The 18500-nt window shown below is 41.1% G+C and overlaps 1 protein-coding gene across 1 annotated transcript in view; it reads left to right on the top strand.

The window, feature by feature from the left end:
- LOC144600321 (limbin-like) overlaps positions 1-18500 on the top strand; it is a 102094-nt gene that overhangs the window by 32269 nt on the left and 51325 nt on the right. The window contains exons 11-12 of the mRNA XM_078411893.1: positions 6763-7002; positions 9294-9469. Of these exons, the coding sequence (XP_078268019.1) occupies positions 6763-7002; positions 9294-9469 (416 nt within the window). The remainder of the gene's footprint in view (positions 1-6762; positions 7003-9293; positions 9470-18500) is intronic.

Below are 18500 nucleotides of genomic sequence, written 5' to 3'. Positions count from 1 at the left end.
CTGTTTCCATACTCTATCTCTAAACTAAACTAAACCTCTGAAACATGCACTGTGGCCTGTTTTATGTTCAGAACATTTAAGAAAGCATCTCGGGACTCATTTTAATCTTGAATAATTGAAATATATATGTTGTGATTCAAACAGGAAACATTATCACTTCTATGTTGACAGAAAACATTGAAAATCTTTTACATTTCTCTTGTGTCTCACACACAAACACTGCACAAGCACACAAAACAAAACATAGGAATTAGCTGCAGGAGTAAACTTTACTCTTTAACCGTCATTCAGCAGTTGTGAATTCTATTCCCTTTCTATTCCCTTAAACCTGGACGTCACTGTATATTTTTTTAAATCTCTTGCATTTGTTCAGTGACAGTCTCACACAGCTCTCTGGAGTTGAGATTTCTAAAGATTTGCCAATCTGTGAGAAAAGAAAATTAGTGAATTTTGTGAAATGAATAGAGGCATAGTTTGCTCTATCATCCCTCGTAAGAAATCAACTTTAACCCTGCTGCTTTATCACAACCAGTGAAACTTCTCTGCTTTGCTTACTGTACAAAGCAAGGGTATTCCTCCTTAAATAAAGAACTCAAAACTGTACACAGTGCAGCAGGCTGGAGTAACTCAGCGGGTCAGGCAGCATCTCTGGAAAATGTGGATGGGTGGCGTTTTGGATCGGTGACCCTTCCGACCTGCAAAGTTGCCTATCCATGCCCTCCAGAGATGCTGCCTGACCAGCTGAGTTACTCTTGCACCTTGCATTCTACACAAAATTCCAGCCCCTGCCGTTCCTTGAGACTACAGCACAACCAGTGTAGCACAATTGTAGCAAGGCAAGGCAAGGCAAGTTTATTTATATAGCACATTTCAGCAACAAGGCAATTCAAAGTGCTTTACATAAAACATTAAAGAGCAGTTAAAAACAATTAAAAACAGTCATTAAAGAGAATCGAAAATAAAAACAAGCTAAAATAAAATAAGACATGTATAAAATTCAAGAATAAAAGTTACAGTTACAGTGCAGTGTAAGAAATGAATAATTATTTGATTCAATAAAAGACAGCATCAAACAGAAAAGTCTTCAGCCTCGATTTAAAAGAACTGAGAGTTGCAGCGGACTTGCAGTTTTCTGGGAGTTTGTTGCATATATGTGGTGCATAAAAACTAAACGCTGCTTCTCCATGTTTAGTTCTGACTCTGGCGACAGAAAGCAGACGTGTCCCAGACGACCTGAGAGGTCTAGATGGTTCATGATGTAGCAGAAGATCAGAAATGTATTTTGGCCCTAAACCATTCAGTGCTTTATAAACCAACAGTAGTATTTTGAAATCAATTCTTTGACAGACTGGAAGCCCAATGTAAAGACCTCAGAACTGGAGTGATGCAATCCACTTTCTTGGTCTTATGCGCCTGTCCCACAGGCGATTTTAAGGCGACTGCCAGCGACTAGGCTGTCGCGGGCATGATCGTGAGGAGTCTTCAAAGAATCGTAGTGGATCTCGGCGCGTCGCTGAGAAACCAACCGGTATGAAATTTCTCGGCGACAGCTGGCTTGTCGCCAGGTATCGTTGCTTATTGCGGGCGCTGTCGCATGCTGTCCCCAGGTTTGCTAGATGCATTTAGAAGCACATAATATTAAATTAAGTAAAGTCATTTGAACATACCATAAAATACTTGTGTTTAACCAATTTATTTACCGTAAGGACATTTGATAGGTAGATTGGAGGCAACAGTTTGACGGTCAGGTAAGCGTGGGAATTTTTGCAATGTTTATGGCCATCAGCGATTACATTTAAAGTAGGCTCCCAACCCAGATTTGCAACCCAGAAACCAGATATGCATCTCCCGTACATTTTCAAAGAATGCCCACACTCCGCACAAAAATCCATTTAACCACTTTTTAAATTAAATTTCCTAATACTGCTATTAGTAAACTGGAAGTCAATCCAGTTTATGCCTTGTTACCGTGAAGCTGGGTTTTCAAGTAACCCGGGCAAGATGTTATATTTCACAACTCTCAAGTACTTACCAACTTGTCAGGGATTTCAGCGAAAAATAGGACGCCGGAAAAGCATTGACAGCGTGGGAATTTTGCGATGTTTCCGAAGGCGGTGTAATCTCGACCTGACTCGGCATTGTCGTGGTCATTGTCGTCGAGTAAAAGAAAATTTTGGCGATCTGCTACGACTTTGACAGTCGCTGGCTGTCGCCTAAAAAATCGCCTAAGTGGGACAGGCCCTTTAGTAAGGACTCGAGCAGCAGCATTCTGAATCAGCTGCAGCTGTGTAATCGATTTTTAGGGAGACCTAACGGGGCATCCCAACCCTTTACCCAGCTGTCAGCCCCATCTTTGATTTTAACTTGTTTTCTCACTCTTCCTGATCTAACAAAGTGAATGTTTGACCTGAAGAATTAACTTTCTCTCTGTCCAGCTTCTGCCTGACCTGCAGTGCCTTCACAGCACTTTTAGTTTGTTCTTTTACTTTAGAGATACAACATGGAAACAAACCCTTCAACCCACAAGGTTCAGGTTGACCATCGGTCACCTGTACACTACTTATCCCACTTTCACATCCATTCCCTCCACACTAGGAACAATTTAGAGGCCAATTAACCTACAAACCCGCAGGGATGTGGAAGAAAACCAGAGCACCTGGACGAAATGCACAGTCACAAGGAGAATGTGTAAACTCCACACAAACAGCTGCTGAGGTCAGGATTGAACCCAGATCTCTGGCGCTGTGAGGCAGCAGCTTCATTTCACAGTATAAATTGCTGTGCTAACACTTATCTGTATGGCACTCCCAACAGGTACAAGGTTTCAACTCATCATGACTCTTAGTTTTCCATTAATTAACAGGCCCACCCTCCATGTAAATACATTACCCCCGATGCCATGAGTTCTTATCTAGGGAAATAGCCTTTTGTACTGTATTTTATTAAATGCCTTTTAGAAATTCAAATACCATATTTACTGGTTTCTCTGTATCAACCTACTGCTTACATCCTCAAAGGACTTGAATCAATTTTGCAAATATAATTTCCATTTAGAAAGCCATGTTGATTCTATACAATTGTATTATTATTTTCTAAATGTCCTGCTGCTTCTAACTTAATAAAGGATAACACATTACCAATAGCAGATGTTCAGCTATCTGCCTTACTTTATGGTTTTTTTCTCAGTTAATTTGAGACATTACATTTGTGGTGTTATGATCTGCTTTTGAAGAACTCAGGGAATCTTGGGAAAACAGTTAATTCTTCCTCTTTCCAATTTGGGTACTTTTAATTTGAATCATGAAAACACACAAAGCTTTTTTGGGATAAACTGATTGGAGAGGAAGGTCGATTAAAACACTATTGATTCAGAGGCTGATGCCCCATTTTCCAGACTGACGGATAGTTTGACACATAGAGACAAAGTGATATGTGGAGTTGGATAGACAGAGGAACTGAGAAATGAAATAGAAAGGACAAAGAGAGCCAGCCTTATTTAGATCTAACACAAAGAAAATCCCAAAGTTATCCCAAATCTCAAAGATGTGCTGGTTTGTAGGTTAATTGGACTTTGTAAATTGCTTTAGTGTGCAGGGAGTGGATGCTAAAGTAAGATAACATAGAACTAGTGTGAACAAGAGATTGATGGTCGGCATGGGCGAGGTGGGCCAAAGGGCTGTTTCTTTAAATCACTTGAAAAAATTGAATAAAATTTATTTGATTGATTGAAAGATACAGCATGGAAACAGCCCCTTCGGTCCACCAAATGCATGCTGACCATCAATCACCCATTCGCACTAGTTCGATGTTATACCACTTTCACATCCACTCCTTAAACATGAGAGTCAATTTCATCATCGGCGGTCACTTGAAGTGAGTATTACTGTCCTCTTTTGGAGGACGCCTGTGCGTGACTTTGTTTAACGTGGGTAGACTGGTGCACAGGGTCAATTTACAGAGGCCAATCAACCTACAAGCCAGCACATCTTTGGGATGTGGGAGGAAAAGCAGAGTACCTGGAGGAAATCCACACGGTCACAGGTAGAAAATGCAAACTCCACACAGACAGCATCCGAAGTCAGGATCGAAGCGGGGTCTCTGACACTGTGAGGCAGCAGCTCTACCAGCTGCCCCACTGTGCCACAATGTAGATTAAATGTATAGTCCAAAGAACGATAGGCCTAATTAAACATTTTTGTTTAATTAAAATTTTCTTGAAGAGGCAAAATAATTAGTTTGGTACGCTCCATCTGCCTTTACAATGAAAAAAACTTCCAATAGCACAGTAAAGGAAAAGGTCAATTAAATATTGACTAAAAAACAGGACATATAAAAAAAACATATTAAAATGGAATACTTAAAAAGTTGGCAGTTACAGGATTTTGAAGATTGAAAGATATATGTTTTCCTTGTTCCAAAGAGCAAAGATGGATAAACCCAACATGTTCAGGCCAGTCAGCCTAAACTTTTGAAGGCAATAATCATAATCATAATCGTAATTTATTAGCCAAGTATGTTTTGCAACATACGAGGAATTTGGTTTGCCATACAGTCATAACAAAAAAGCAACAAGACACACAACTACAAAAAAATTGACATAAACATCCACCACAGCGGCTCCTCCATGTTCCTCACGGTGATGGAAGGCAATGAAGTCTTATCTCCTTTCCTCCCGCGGTCGGGGGAATTGAACCATCTGCAACCGGCGATCGAGCTCCCACGTCAGGGCGATCTAAGCTACCGCATCGGGAAGGTCGAACTCCTGCAGTTTGGAGTACCCAAAATCAGTCGCTAGCCAGGGACAGCGACCTCCATGATGTTAAAGTCCGCAGGCTCCTCGGTTTTAGAACTCTAGAAATCCCAAACAAGAGGCTGCCAGCTCCACTGTGTTAGGCCGCATTGACGACAGAGATACGACACGGAAAAAGTCACATCTCCGTCGAGGAAAGAGATAAAAAAAGGTTTCCCCCACCACCCCCCACATAATACTAAACTAAAAACAAACTAAAAAATACATTTTACAACAAACTAAAAACACAAAAGAAGGAAAAGACAAAGACAGACCTTTGGTGAGGCAGCCATCGTGTGGCGCCTCCAGGACAAAAATTAATTGGCATCTAGAAAAGTATGAATCTGTATATGAAAGATTTTTTGAAAAGCAAATCATGTTTGATTGAGTGCTTTGATGAAGTAACAATTGATGTATATGAGGTTTTTCAAAAGCAGGAAAGGTTTGATGGCACATAACAGACTGGTTGGCAATATTAAAGCCCATGAGAATGAAGATATTTAAGAGTGATGTCCCCCAGGATTTGGAAGGATAGCAGCTCTTTTTATACATATTGATCCCCTGAACTTGGATATAGTGGACAAAATTCAAAGTTTTAAAAGTTAAAACTGTAATAAGCAATGAGGGAAGATAGTCTCATATGGAGGAGACAGAGCTATTTTGGTGAACAAGTTGAGCTCAAAGCAGATGACATTTACTGCAGAATGGCATGAATACAATTGGACAAAGGTCAAAGAAGTCATGCTTAAACTTTATAGCTCCTTTATCCATGTACATCTATAGATGTTGCTTAAACGTTGCGATAGTACATGCCTCAATTACCTCCTCTGGCAGCTCGTTCCATACACCAACCACCCCCTTTGTGTTAAAAAGTTACCTCCTGTTAAAATTTCCCCCCTTATCTTAAACCTATATCCTCTGGTTCTTGATTCCCCTACTCTGGGCAAGAGACTCTGTGTGTCTACCTGATCTATTCCTCTCATGATCTGCAGTTTAAGAATGTAAACATTATTTTGTCTTATTCCTCCATGATGGGATAATAACATTTTCATGCAGCATGTATTTATGGCCTGGAATGCACAAACAAAAAGGTAACAGTGACAGAAATATAAACTTTCAATGGTGAATTGAATCATTACTTCAAGGGGAAAGATTGTCAAGGCTGTGGGAAAAGAGCAATGCATAGGGTTGAGGGTTGATGGAAGCAAGTTAGATTAATTAAATGACTGGCATGGACTCAGTGAGCCGAAGGGACTGTTCCTTTCTCCATGATCCGAACAAATGACAGGCACCCTGTGTAAATAGAGAGCACAGCACTTCTCAAACTACCAACTCACCTGCCTCAAAAGGACACAAATAGCTGGAATAACTCAGCAGGTCAGGCAGCTGCCCTGGAGAACATGGACAGGTGACATTTTGGGTCGAGAACCTTCATTCAGTCTAGGCAGAATCTGCAGTTCTTTGTCTCTACAACTCACCTGCCTTATCAGCAGAACACACAGAACAAATTCTGAAGAAATATCGAAGAAAAATAAAAATGAGCCACCACACTAAGCATAACAAATGATTACAGGGACAGCATTTTAGAGGTTTTCATCATACCACTAGCAAGGCTTAGATCAGCATACATTTTAAGTTCTCTATTGATGAGTTTCCTTTCTTTGTTATTTAATATTATATTAATAAAGCTGCATGCCCAAGGTGTCATATATTTAATGGGGTGAATAAAAAAATAACAGTGCTAATGCTTATTTCATGATTTTGTTGGTTGGAAAATACCTCAGAAATTGTGTGTATGTGCCCTCTCTGTTACCCACCTGCTGCCTGTGCACCTTAATTTTCCTTTGATATTGGTCATGCTCAGCAGAACAAAGAACATCCTTGCAAAGGAATAATAAAAGTATCAGATCAGTGGGATTGTGAAAGTGATAGGATTACAATGCTTTTAAAGATTTGCTTTGATATCTGTTCAGGTTGCCTCGCAGTGGAAGAAGGATCTGGAACAATTGCACACCTTTGAACAGCACCAGTTAAAGTGCTCACAGTTGGTGACACATGAAGAAGCTTCTGGAAATGCCCAAAGGGAGATGGTGGTACGCCTGAGGCAGGTGTTACAGAGAAGTGTCTGTGACCAGCTGAAGGAGGTCATCAGGATGGAGGAATTAGATGCAACTTCGGGCAGGCAACTTCTGCAAGAAAGCTGGCACATTCAGGTAGAAAACTAATGCTGCCAATTCATCTCCCTGTAGAAAAATGGTTGAGGAGATGATAGAGTGGCATTGGAATGATTTTGAGGCAAATGAAGTTGCTTTAAAGAAAGTTAACCAGATTGTGTTTAAATCTGGATGATACTGCTGCAATAATTTGCTTTATTGCATGTTGTACCATGTGACTGAAAATAAATATTGCAGCGTTTAAACGACATGAACTTCAGACCTCATTAGCGAGCTCACTTAAACCCATTACCAATTTTCAACGTTATGTTGTTTATTTAGTAAACTTAGTAAAGTTTACTAAATTTACTAAAGGACGGCACAGAGGCGCAGCGGTAGAATTGCAGCCTTCTAGTGCCAGAGACCAGGGTTTGATGTTGACTACGGGTGCTGTTTATATGGAGTTTGTAAGTTCTCCCTGTCACTGCATGGGTTTTCCCTGGGTGCTCCGGTTTCTTCCCTCACTCCAAAGACGTGCAGGTTTGTAGGTAATTGGGTTTTTGTAAATTGTTCCTAGTGTGTAGGATAGAACTAGTGTATGGGTCAACGTGGACTCGGGGGGGGGGGTCAAACGACATATTTCCACGCTGTATCTTTAGACTACACTAAACTATCCTTGTCACTCCATCTGCTATAGAGATCTACCTCAATGCACAAAACTGCAAAATCATTTAACTACACCAACAACAACTTACATTTGCATAGTATCTCTTGACATAATGAAAGCATTCCCAATGCAGTTAACAAGATTACAATCAAAGAAAAGCTTGAGAAAATTTCACATCATGCCACAGAAAAGGGGTTTCATGACTGCCTTTTCAAAGTTTGTGATGGATGTAATGTAGTTTAGTGTTTACCAATTCATCCCCTCCCCCAGCCCCTGGTGACTCACCTTGTGATTTTATTGTGCTTTCGCCATATTGAGAAAATATGGAGTAAAGAGAATGGGGGAATGGAAATGGCCTTTATTTACAAAGACACAAGGAACTTCAGATGCTGAAATCTTGAACAAAAAGCAAAGTGCTGAAGTAACTCAGCAGCTCAGGCAGCATTTGTGGAGGGAATGGACAGGCTATGATTTGGGCTGGTACTCTTCTTCTGCTTGGCCTCTTCAGTGAGTCTGAAAATGTTGCCTATCCATTTCTTCCATCGATGTTGCCTGACCCATCGTGTTACTCCAGCATTTTCTGTTTTACTCTTTATTTACATTTGCTTAACCTCAAGTCAGGCCTGCCACTTCTGGCACCAGATTTAATGCCTTCCTCTTTTGTTTTAATCTCACATTGCTAGCATGAGTTGAACTACTTGGTAACATTAAGACTAGTCAGCTCACTTTCTTATTCCACTGCAGTTTGCAGCCTTAACATATCCTGAGAGCTGCTTTGGACCAGACTCAAGGGCAGCAGTGAGATCTACAGAATTCACCTATGAGTCAGAATCCATGAGTTTTCCTCAGTATAATGTATCAATACATGGGACATGAGGAACCCCATTCACATAGCATCAGTTGGAATAGTTTGTGCCCAGGAAACTCTGTTTACATTGGTTGAGATTTAGCAGTGAACCCAAAGGAGTTTCTTTGCGTGGATGGAACAAGCTGCCAAAGGGAGAGATGGACAAGTTGTCCCAAAGGGCCTGTTTCCACGCTGTATGACTCTCTCACTCTCTGATTTCATCATCCATCATCATCATTGGGCTTCAATTTCCCAACCACCCATTACAAGCAGGCTCTGATTATTATCTCTCCACTCTGCCAGAACATTGCCTTGGGATAATGGAAGTTTGCCTCTGGAGCCAATTACCATGATGATTGATGCTACATTTAGCAATTTACTTTTTCAAGGTTCTACAGAAATTCAATGCACTGTTTCATTGGAAAGTCTAATGTGCCCTCAGCTACCCAAAGATGGAAAAGACCATGGGAGCAGTTACCATCACCTTCAGGGGGAAATTACAATAAATTTAATTAACCTATTGTATTTATTCTAAAACATTCTACGAGTAGTAAAGAGCAGAATGTGTTGCTCGTACAGTCATACAGTATGGAAACGGGCCCTTCGGCCCAACATGCCCATGCTGACCAAGATGTCCAATCTAAACTAGTTCCACCTGCCTGCGTGTGACCCATATCCTTCTAAACCTCGTATAGGAAAATGTGCTGTGATCTTTAGATAGTTTCTTTTTATTTTTGAAAAGCATATTAAGTGCAAAATGGTCACAAGGTGTAAGTGGATTTTAAAAGATAATGCACTTGTAATTGTTCTTTAGTCTGAATCCTGTGCGCTTTTTAGTTTCAGCTGGACATGCTGATGGACCAACAGCTGGCATTCCATAGAAAAATACTCGAGGAGAGTTTTGCTATTCGGAGAAATCTAGTGAAAAGAATACAACAAGGTATTGACCACAGAAGATATCTACTGAACACAGCTGCCCTGCACATTGCAGACCTCATCAAACTGGTGAAAAAGTAAGACACAGTTATCACTGAAAGCAAACGTATCCATTAGAGAATTATTCCTTATATGTCCAGATTTCAGCTTGGTGGGCATTTTATTGGATGAGAAAAACACTGTTTTTTTGCTGGAGTAACTCAGCGGGTCAGGCAGAATCTGTGGAGGGAATGGACAGGTGACATTTTGGGTTGAGAGCCTTCTTCAGTTTTAATGGATTTGTTTGCTCCTGGTATGCGCAGAGGATAGGCTAAAATTGTTTCTGGTGAAAGGTGTTAGACTTAAGCTGTTAACCCTTTATCCCTCTGCTACCTGACCTGCTGAGTTTTTCCAGCATTGACTATACTCATTTTAGATTTCCAGCATCTGTAGTATTATTCTCATCGTCTTACGGGATAGAGGCAGAAAAACTCATTAAAATGCATTCATTCTGACCACATACAGAGTACTCTCCAGGAAGACTGTAATTAAAAGATTTGTTTTGGAAAAATGCACAGCTATTAACAAATGACTGAGGAACAGTAACCCAGAACAGAAAAGTTGTTCAACAAGGGTCTGAAGAATGGCCCCGCCCCAAAACATTACCAATCCATCTTCTCCATAGATCTAACCTGATCGGTTGAGTTGCTCCAGCACTTTGTGTCTTTTTTTTGTTAACCACGTCTGCAGTTCCTTGTTTCAACGAAGATTGTATATTATTAGCCTCTTTTTCTTCAGTGAATGTCAGAATTATTGAGGGAGATGGCAAACATTTTGAAAACAACTGCCACAGTAAGTTCCTCTGAGAAAAACTGCTACTTTGGAGTCACATAATTATGCTTGTCCACCTTTGATTTGCTTCAGCACGTTCCGATACAGACTATAGAAAATTAAGTATCACAAGCCACGACCTGATATTATCTCGATAATCTGCTTGTTAACATTTATAAATGTATTTATCTGTGGATTGTGTGTTGCAGGTAAGGTCAACATTTAGAATCCATCTTTCTTGGACCACATGATGCAGGATAGGAAATTCTGGGATTTTGCTCCTGTGATGTTGATATATTTCAAAGTCAATATGGCGTGTGACCTAAGAGTGAAGGTGTTCCCACGTGTATGCTGCCTTTCCACTTCTGCGTGAAAGATGTTACAGGTTTAGGAGTTGCTATCAAAGACCAAGTCAAGTCAAGTCAATTTTATTTGTACAACACATTTAAAAACAACCCACGTTGACCAAAGTGCTGTACATCAGTTCAGGTACTAAGAACGAACATACAATGGCACACAAACATAACAGCACATACATAAACAATTCACAGCGCCCCCTCAGAGGGCCTCAAACACTAAGGAGTAGAAATAGGTTTTGAGCCTGGACTTAAAGGAGTCGATGGAGGGGGCAGTTCTGATGGGGAGAGGGATGCTGTTCCACAGTCTAGGAGCTGCAACCGCAAAAGCGCGGTCACCCCTGAGCTTAAGCCTAGACCACGGGATAGTGAGTAGCCCCAAGTCGGCCGACCTGAGGGACCTGGAGATAGAGTGGTGGGTTAGAAGATTTTTGATATTTGTGGGGGGGGGGGGGGGCAAGCCTGTTTAGGGCTTTGTATGTGAATAGGAGGAGCTTGGTTGATTCTGTACCATACTGGGAGCCAGTGGAGAGAGGCCAGAATCGGGGTGATGTGGTCCCTTTTACGGGTACCCGTCAGGAGTCTCGCTGCGGCGTTTTGGACCAAATTGCAGGCGGGCAGGGATGATTGGCTGATCCCAGTGTAAAGGGAGTTGCAGTAGTCTAGGCAGGAGGAAATGAATGCGTGGATGATTTTTTCAATGTCGTTAAATTGGAGGAATGGTTTGATTTTAGCTATGGTCAAACTGCTTGTCAAACTTTAATGCAGAGTCAAATATCACGCCAAGGTTTTTGACATGTGGTTTGACTAGGGAGGATAGGCTTCCAATGCTGCCTGTTATCGTTTTGATGGAGTCAGGGAGGGCCGAATAGGATGACCTCGGACTTGCTCTTGTTTAGTTGAAGGAAGTTCTGTGCCATCCAACATTTTATGTCCTCAACGCAGTGCATGAGGCTGATTAAATCTGACCAGTTTTGATCTGCACAGAGCCAGCCCTACCATTGCCAGATTATCCTGTACATGTTGGATTAGAGATCAAAAATTGGTCAGAAGATAAGGTGAAATCCCTTGTATCATCCCATGGACAAAAACTCATTGCCCATAAAAGAGCCTTATGAAAAATTTAAGCAGCAATGTGATTTAGGTTAGTTGATTTGCTTTAGTGACTTTAAAAAAAAAATCAACCTGCAATCTCCTTGTTGCAGGCAAGGGCAACAAATAGGATGAAAAAATAAATGGGGAAAAAATCTTTGGCACTATTACAAAGCTTTCAAAGCTTTGATAACTGAAGCAGACTCTAAGACTCTGTGATGGTTTATCGTGTCATAATCTAGCTATTAATTCCCTTGAGTGAATAACGGTATAAACAAAAGTGACTTTTTACGCAGTGCACCGTTTGCTTTATAGCTGAATCATGAATATTGTTTTACTGGATGTTTGAACAAATTAAATAGTGCTGTAAAAGTAAAAGCTACCAAGTTGTATTCTCTGGCCCAATTCTGCATTGAATAGCTGCTTGGCAGTGATGGGCGCTTACTTTACAATTCAGATTGGGTGTATTTGATGAGAAACAGCAGTGACAAGTTGCAATCCTTGCTGTTTTTTTTAAGAGATGTTCACTCCACACATGTAAATCAAGAAGTGCGCAGATCAAGTCTAGCAGACTCCCTGCTCTATTTATCTCTTTTACGTTCATTTCTAGGGTAGAATAGATCCTATAGTTAAGGGCTGTACAGTAGCGCATCGGTAGATTTGCTCCTCACAGCACTAGAGACTCCAGTTCGATCCTGACTACGGGTGCTGTGACCACATGGGATTTCTTTGGGTGCTCTGGTTTCCTTCCAAACTCCAAAGACGTACAGGTTTGCAGGTTAATTGGCTTTGGTAAATTTGTAAATTGTCCCTAGAGTGTATGACAGTGCTAGTGTACGGGGTGATGGCTGGTTGCTGTGGACTCGGTGGGACGAAGGGCCCGTTTCCATATTGTACCTCCAAAGTAAAGTAAAGTTGGATCCTCCAGTGGTTTGTTTCTTTGCTGTGGATTTCAGTATTTGCAGCCTCTTGTGTCTATAGTTGAATCGTTCACTTGCCCTGTGGCTTGGTCTCTGTTTGTCTGAAGCATAATTTGATATGTATTAAAACTAGATGAGATTGTGGCCAGAGTCTAGCAAACAACCAAGAAGTAATTTCCCAAGAACTCTGCTCTTCTTCTGATTCCTTCACTATTTGGTACATTTAAAAGACATTTGGGGAGGTACATAGATAGGAAAGGTTCAGAGGGATATGGGCCAAACGCATGCAGGTAGGACTAACATAGATGGGACATCTTGGTTGGCATGGGCAAGTTGGGCCAAAGGACTGGCCGGCATCTGTGCTGTATGACTCTATGATTCTCATAGCATCGTAGATATGTGGCTCCAAGCTTCCAATTGTGGCTAAGAGTTGCTGAATGGGAATGAGCTTTCTTCAACAGGTGATGGGGCAGATTAAAGATGGACACAGAGTGTTGGAGTAACTCAGCGGGTCTGGCAGCATCTCTGGAGAAAAAGGATGAGTGACGTTTCGAGTCTGAACCCTCCTTCAGACTGAAAGTAGAGGGTGGGGGCATGGGGGGGGGGGGGGGGGGGGAATCTGGAGGAAGGAAAGGTCAGAACAAATCATGGCCAGCATTAGATGATGGTATAAACCAGCGTCTGTAGTTCCTTCCTATTCATCATGTCGGCTATTACGCAATAATATTGTCAAAGATACAAAGCCAAATGTCCTATTTATGCTTCAGTCTAGAAAAGGTCAGTGGTAGAAGTAAAACTAGAGAAGAAGAAACTGGAGCAGAATCAACAAAGGAAATTAATGATATTCTAAATTCAACTTGCTAGTGTGGTTCATGAAAATAGTGCAATTGAACCTCCCTTTTTTTAAATTTGCTCAATAGATTGTGACTTTCCCCAGCTCTTTATTTTTGTCACTGCCAGTGAAATCATTAAATCCCTATTGGTAAAGTTGGAGGATCAGTCAATGCAGCTATCAGGAATGTGCCTCCTGGATGTAGTGTAACAACAAGGTTAATGAGGAGAGCAAGTACATTTAAAAGCAGGTTTTGTTTTTCATTCCAGGGAGGAAATGATCTGAAGCCCGATTCTCTTTTGTTATATTGCCTTAAAGTGAAGGAATTATTGGAAAGTAGGAGATATTTAAGCTTATTACTCTCTCGCACCTCATACTTAACAACTATCTATAATACCAGAGCATGACAGAGCCCTTGACTGCATTGTCTGTATTTCCTGCACCATTGCCCTCGGCACCCATCCCCCACCCCCACTTCCCATACAGAGTGACAATATAGTTGTCCTTACTTTTCAACGCACTAACTTCCAAATTGAACAGGTCATCCTTTGCAATCTTTGCTACCTTCATGTCATTCCACCACAAGAAACATCTTCCCCTCCCTTCTCCTTTCAGCCTTCTATAACTCCCTGGTCTGCTCATCCAACTTCACCAGTCTTTTCAGATGAAAAAGCAATTCACTTGCTCTTCTCATCCAGAGAAACCAAACACCTGTTGGTTTATTGCTTTGCGAAACACCCAAATTCAATCTGCAGGAGTGACTCTGAGCTTCCAATTACCTATCTCTTTAATTCTCCATCCCAATTTCATTATGATGTACTTGTCTATGGCCTTCTGCTCTGTTCTAATGAGACCCAAGGACCGCATCTCATCTTCTATTTGGGCATTTATTCACAAAATGCTGGAGTAACTCAGACTGAAGAAGGGTCTCGACCCGAAACGTCGCCCATTCCTTCTCTCCCGAGATGCTGCCTGACCCGCTGTTACTCCAGCATTTTGTGAATAAATACCTTCGATTTGTACCAGCATCTGCAGTTATTTTCTTATTCTATTTGGGCATGTTGCAATCTTCTGACCGCAGATCAGAACGGTAGCGCAGATCAGATCGGCACGGTAGCGCAGCGGTAGAGTTGCTGCTTTACAGCGAATGCAGCGCCGGAGACTCAGGTTCGATCCTGACTACGGGTGCTGCACTGTAAGGAGTTTGTACGTTCTCCCCGTGACCTGCGTGGGTTTTCTCCGAGATCTTCGGTTTCCTCCCACACTCCAAAGACGTACAGGTATGTAGGTTAATTGGCTGGGTAAATGTAAAAAAATTGTCCCTAGTGGGTGTAGGATAATGTTAATGTACGGGGATCGCTGGGCGGCACGGACTTGGAGGGCCGAAAAGGCCTGTTTCCGGCTGTATGTATATATATGATATGATATGATCAGATTCATCAATTTCAGGTCAGTCACTTCCACAGCATTAGATCTGACCACTTCAACATTTAGGTTATCCATCAGTAATATTAATTCAGTTTTTCGCTTGCCACTAATAATGCTTACACGATGCTTCCTGCAACTCTGATTTTCATGACTTTTACAAATTGCTTTGATTTCTCTCTCAAATTGCCCTCATTAACCAACCATCTTGACGGCTTCATCCACACCTCATCACCATGGCAACCCTGACCTCATTTTACTGGAGATATTCCCTTTATCACATCCTTCCCTACCCACACTTTTTGCAAATAATCTAACTAGTTTTCTCTCTTTACCACTTCTGATGAAGAATCTCTGAAATGAAATATTAAGTGTTCCTCTTTTCACACTTGCTGTCTCACCTGCCGAGAGTTTGCAATAGTTTCTGTTTACACACACGCACACATATATTTTATTTATATATATAGCCCTCATGCCCTAAAGGGCAGCATTTCCTATTTTGGGGATTTTCTGACCTCTTAAGACCCTTGCCACTTGCTGCGATCCTTCAGCAAGGCAACCTGCATAGACAATAACACCAACGCGGGAAAAAAAATTCTATTGTAATGAGGTCAATTATGCTTCAGGAATTAATAGGCCTGCAATTAGAGTTCAATAGGTAACAAAAACAATCTGTGACCATCAGGCCCTTTGGATGTTTCTAATTGATGTAATTTGCAATGTTATAAGACAATGATTTAATTTTAATTTGTGAAGCAAAAATGAAACATTAACTTGTGGTGCACTTGTAATTTTACATGACAACTTAAAAGCCAAAAGTGGAAGTTGGAGTGTTGTTATTTTACCAGATAGATATTGCTTAAGGGAATAAAGCATTTAATATTTAAAACATACTTAATGGCATTGCTGCCATGTTGCATTTTTCATTATGGGTTCAACAGAATGGTAATTGCTTGTAGTTATTGAACTAAATCACCAAGTGATTTCATTTTCATTAAAGAGATTGCTACTTTTTAATATTAGAAATAGGCTGGGGGTTGATATCTTTAAGTCGTTTTTCTCTTTGATTGAATGTAAGTAATCTGAACCAAAACTTAGTCAAAACGTAAAGTAACAAAGGTACCTTGCTGTTTTGTTTTAGACAATCCTTGGTCACAGGACATCTCTCACAGTGTTTACATATTGTTTAGTCTTTCCAGTTGGATAGATAACCCAGCAACCACAGTGCCAGTTTCTGTGAGGCTTCAACTAATCCACGCCAGTTTAATTTGTAATGCAATAAAGGCATCATGCACATGCCTAGACAATAAGCATCAACATAAAAATTAGAAGCAGAGGAGAACTTCCCCAGTGCCTACTTTGCCATTTAGTAAATTCATGACTCTAATGAGATGTTGCTGCAGTCATGCTGCCTGTGGTAGTCAATGCTAACTCATAGTTTTGTGTAGGTCATGTGTTTGATGCAAGGAGCTCCCCAAACCATACCTTGAGCACACAGAAACTGCCATATGCTAAGGTTTCTCTAGTCTTTCCAGCTGCTGCCTCCTTTTCACATGAAAAACAAATTTGCAGCCTGTTGTAACAATAGCACCTAGCTGGCATGTGATACACTTACGTACTATTTACTGGCTGATTTTGCTTATGAAAGAATATGAGAGCAGGAACTTTTACTTGTGCAGGAGCCTGCCTTTTTGAGCGATTTGCTTCAGGTTAGCCTGGTGTATATAGAATGGTTCACAAAATAACCTTTCTTAAGAGTGGATGCTTATCACAAAATGAGAGCCATAGGAATCATAGGAGCCGTCGTGATGGAGATGAACTTAATCCCAAAAGGTAGTGTAAGAAAATAACTGCAGATGCTGGTACAAATCGAAGGTATTTATTTCACAAAATGCTGGAGTAACTCAGCAGGTCAGGCAGCAACTCAGGAGAGAAGGAATGGGTGACGTTTCGGGCTGAGACCCTTCTTCAGACTGAAGAAGGGTCTCGACCTGAAATGTCACCCATTCCTTCTCTCCTGAGATGCTGCCTGACCTGCTGAGTTACTCCAGCATTTTGTGAAATAAATACCTTCGATTAATCCCAAAAGGTATACCAAATTGTGTCAGGTAGAAACATAAAATTTCTATGTGCTTCAAAAATCAACCAGGTCCATTATTATTGGATAGACACAAAAAGCTGGAGTAACACAATGGGTCAGACAGCATCTCTGGAGAAAAGCAATAGGTGACGGTGTAGGTCGAGACTCTTGTTCAGTTGAAAGGAAGGTTCCTTCCTACACCATTATTAATGGAGGCAGGATGAGGTGCAGGCGATCGGAGACAGGCCCTTTCATGCTCTGTTTGTGGTTAAGTACTAACAGCTGGTTGTCATCTAAGTCTTGAGAATCCCAGCAGCTAAAGCAGGAATGATGGACGGTTATGCTCAATGGCTTTCCATTGCTGCCTGAGGAACAGGATTGCTTTTCCTCTTCAAACAGCCCTTGAACCCATTTGACCTCCCAGTGTTCGGACCCCAGTCCTCTGCAGACAGAGCTCTCCTAATATCATTCAAGATCCGCTTGCTATCTCGACATGCGTCTGTGAACTTCTCTCCTCTTCCTCCCTCTGAGCACTCTGAGTCATTGCATCGACAACTGACGACCTCATCCTTTCCCTGCTTTCCACCCCTGTTGTGCCTTGTGACATTGGAGTCATTTCTTGTTCATAGCTCACCATGGCACCAGTAAAATGTCACTCCGTGTTCATTTCCTGTCTTTTCAATTTAATCCGGGTTCTTCATCTCCATAGGAATTGAAACTAAATTCCAGTGAAATAAAACGCACAAAAATAGCTTTCAGGCCCCAGACATTATTTGCCTAAAGGGAGACTGCAATTTATAAAGCGTTGTGGAATGATTCAACATCATTTGAAAAAGCTTGCAATATATAATTTGTGTTACAAATTGTGATATTAATTGTCAGTACTTCATGTGTAAAAATATTATACCTCTATCGTTCTGCATATATTTTTCATACTTCATTGGAAATTTTTTAATCTGTCAGTTACCATTATTCCCATAAGTTTACAGTCTGCATTTTTAGATTCTAATTAAATTCAGAGGGAAGTAATTTGGTGTTTGAGCAATCAGTGCATTTAAATAGATGCTCCTGTCAATGGGGTGCCAATTAAATGACTTGCATTTTATGTACGAGGGATATATTGGGGAATCTTTAATCAAAGACGGGAAAGTAAGCAAAAGGCAAGGCATTAATTGTGAAATGCAGACATGCTGCACAAAACAGACCATAACATAACTACTCATTTAATATTTGATGTCTGTTTTGCACATCCGCTGTTACAAAGCTTTAATCTAACCGAACATGAAAGGAAGATCAATAGGCAGCTAAATCAATATGTTCGGATGTGTGCACCAAGCACTAAACCTGCTCTCTGGTATTCATTTTTCACCGGAGAATTCCCGAACCCCAAGCATATGCCAAAAATGCTGCTGCTGACATTCATTATTTAGTGCCCATAAGTTGTTTTGTTTAGTTTAGTTTAGAGATGCAGCACTGAAACAGGCCCTTCAGCCCACCGAGTCCGCACCGACCAGCGATCCCCACACATTAACCCACACATGTCATACACTAGAGACAGTTTACACATACACCAAGCCAATTAACCTGTACGTC

The sequence above is a fragment of the Rhinoraja longicauda genome, chromosome 1, assembly GCF_053455715.1.
Source record: "Rhinoraja longicauda isolate Sanriku21f chromosome 1, sRhiLon1.1, whole genome shotgun sequence".
NCBI lineage: Eukaryota > Metazoa > Chordata > Chondrichthyes > Rajiformes > Arhynchobatidae > Rhinoraja > Rhinoraja longicauda.
The sequence above is the reverse complement of the archived record's forward strand: the minus strand, read 5'-3'. Positions and strand labels throughout refer to the sequence as shown.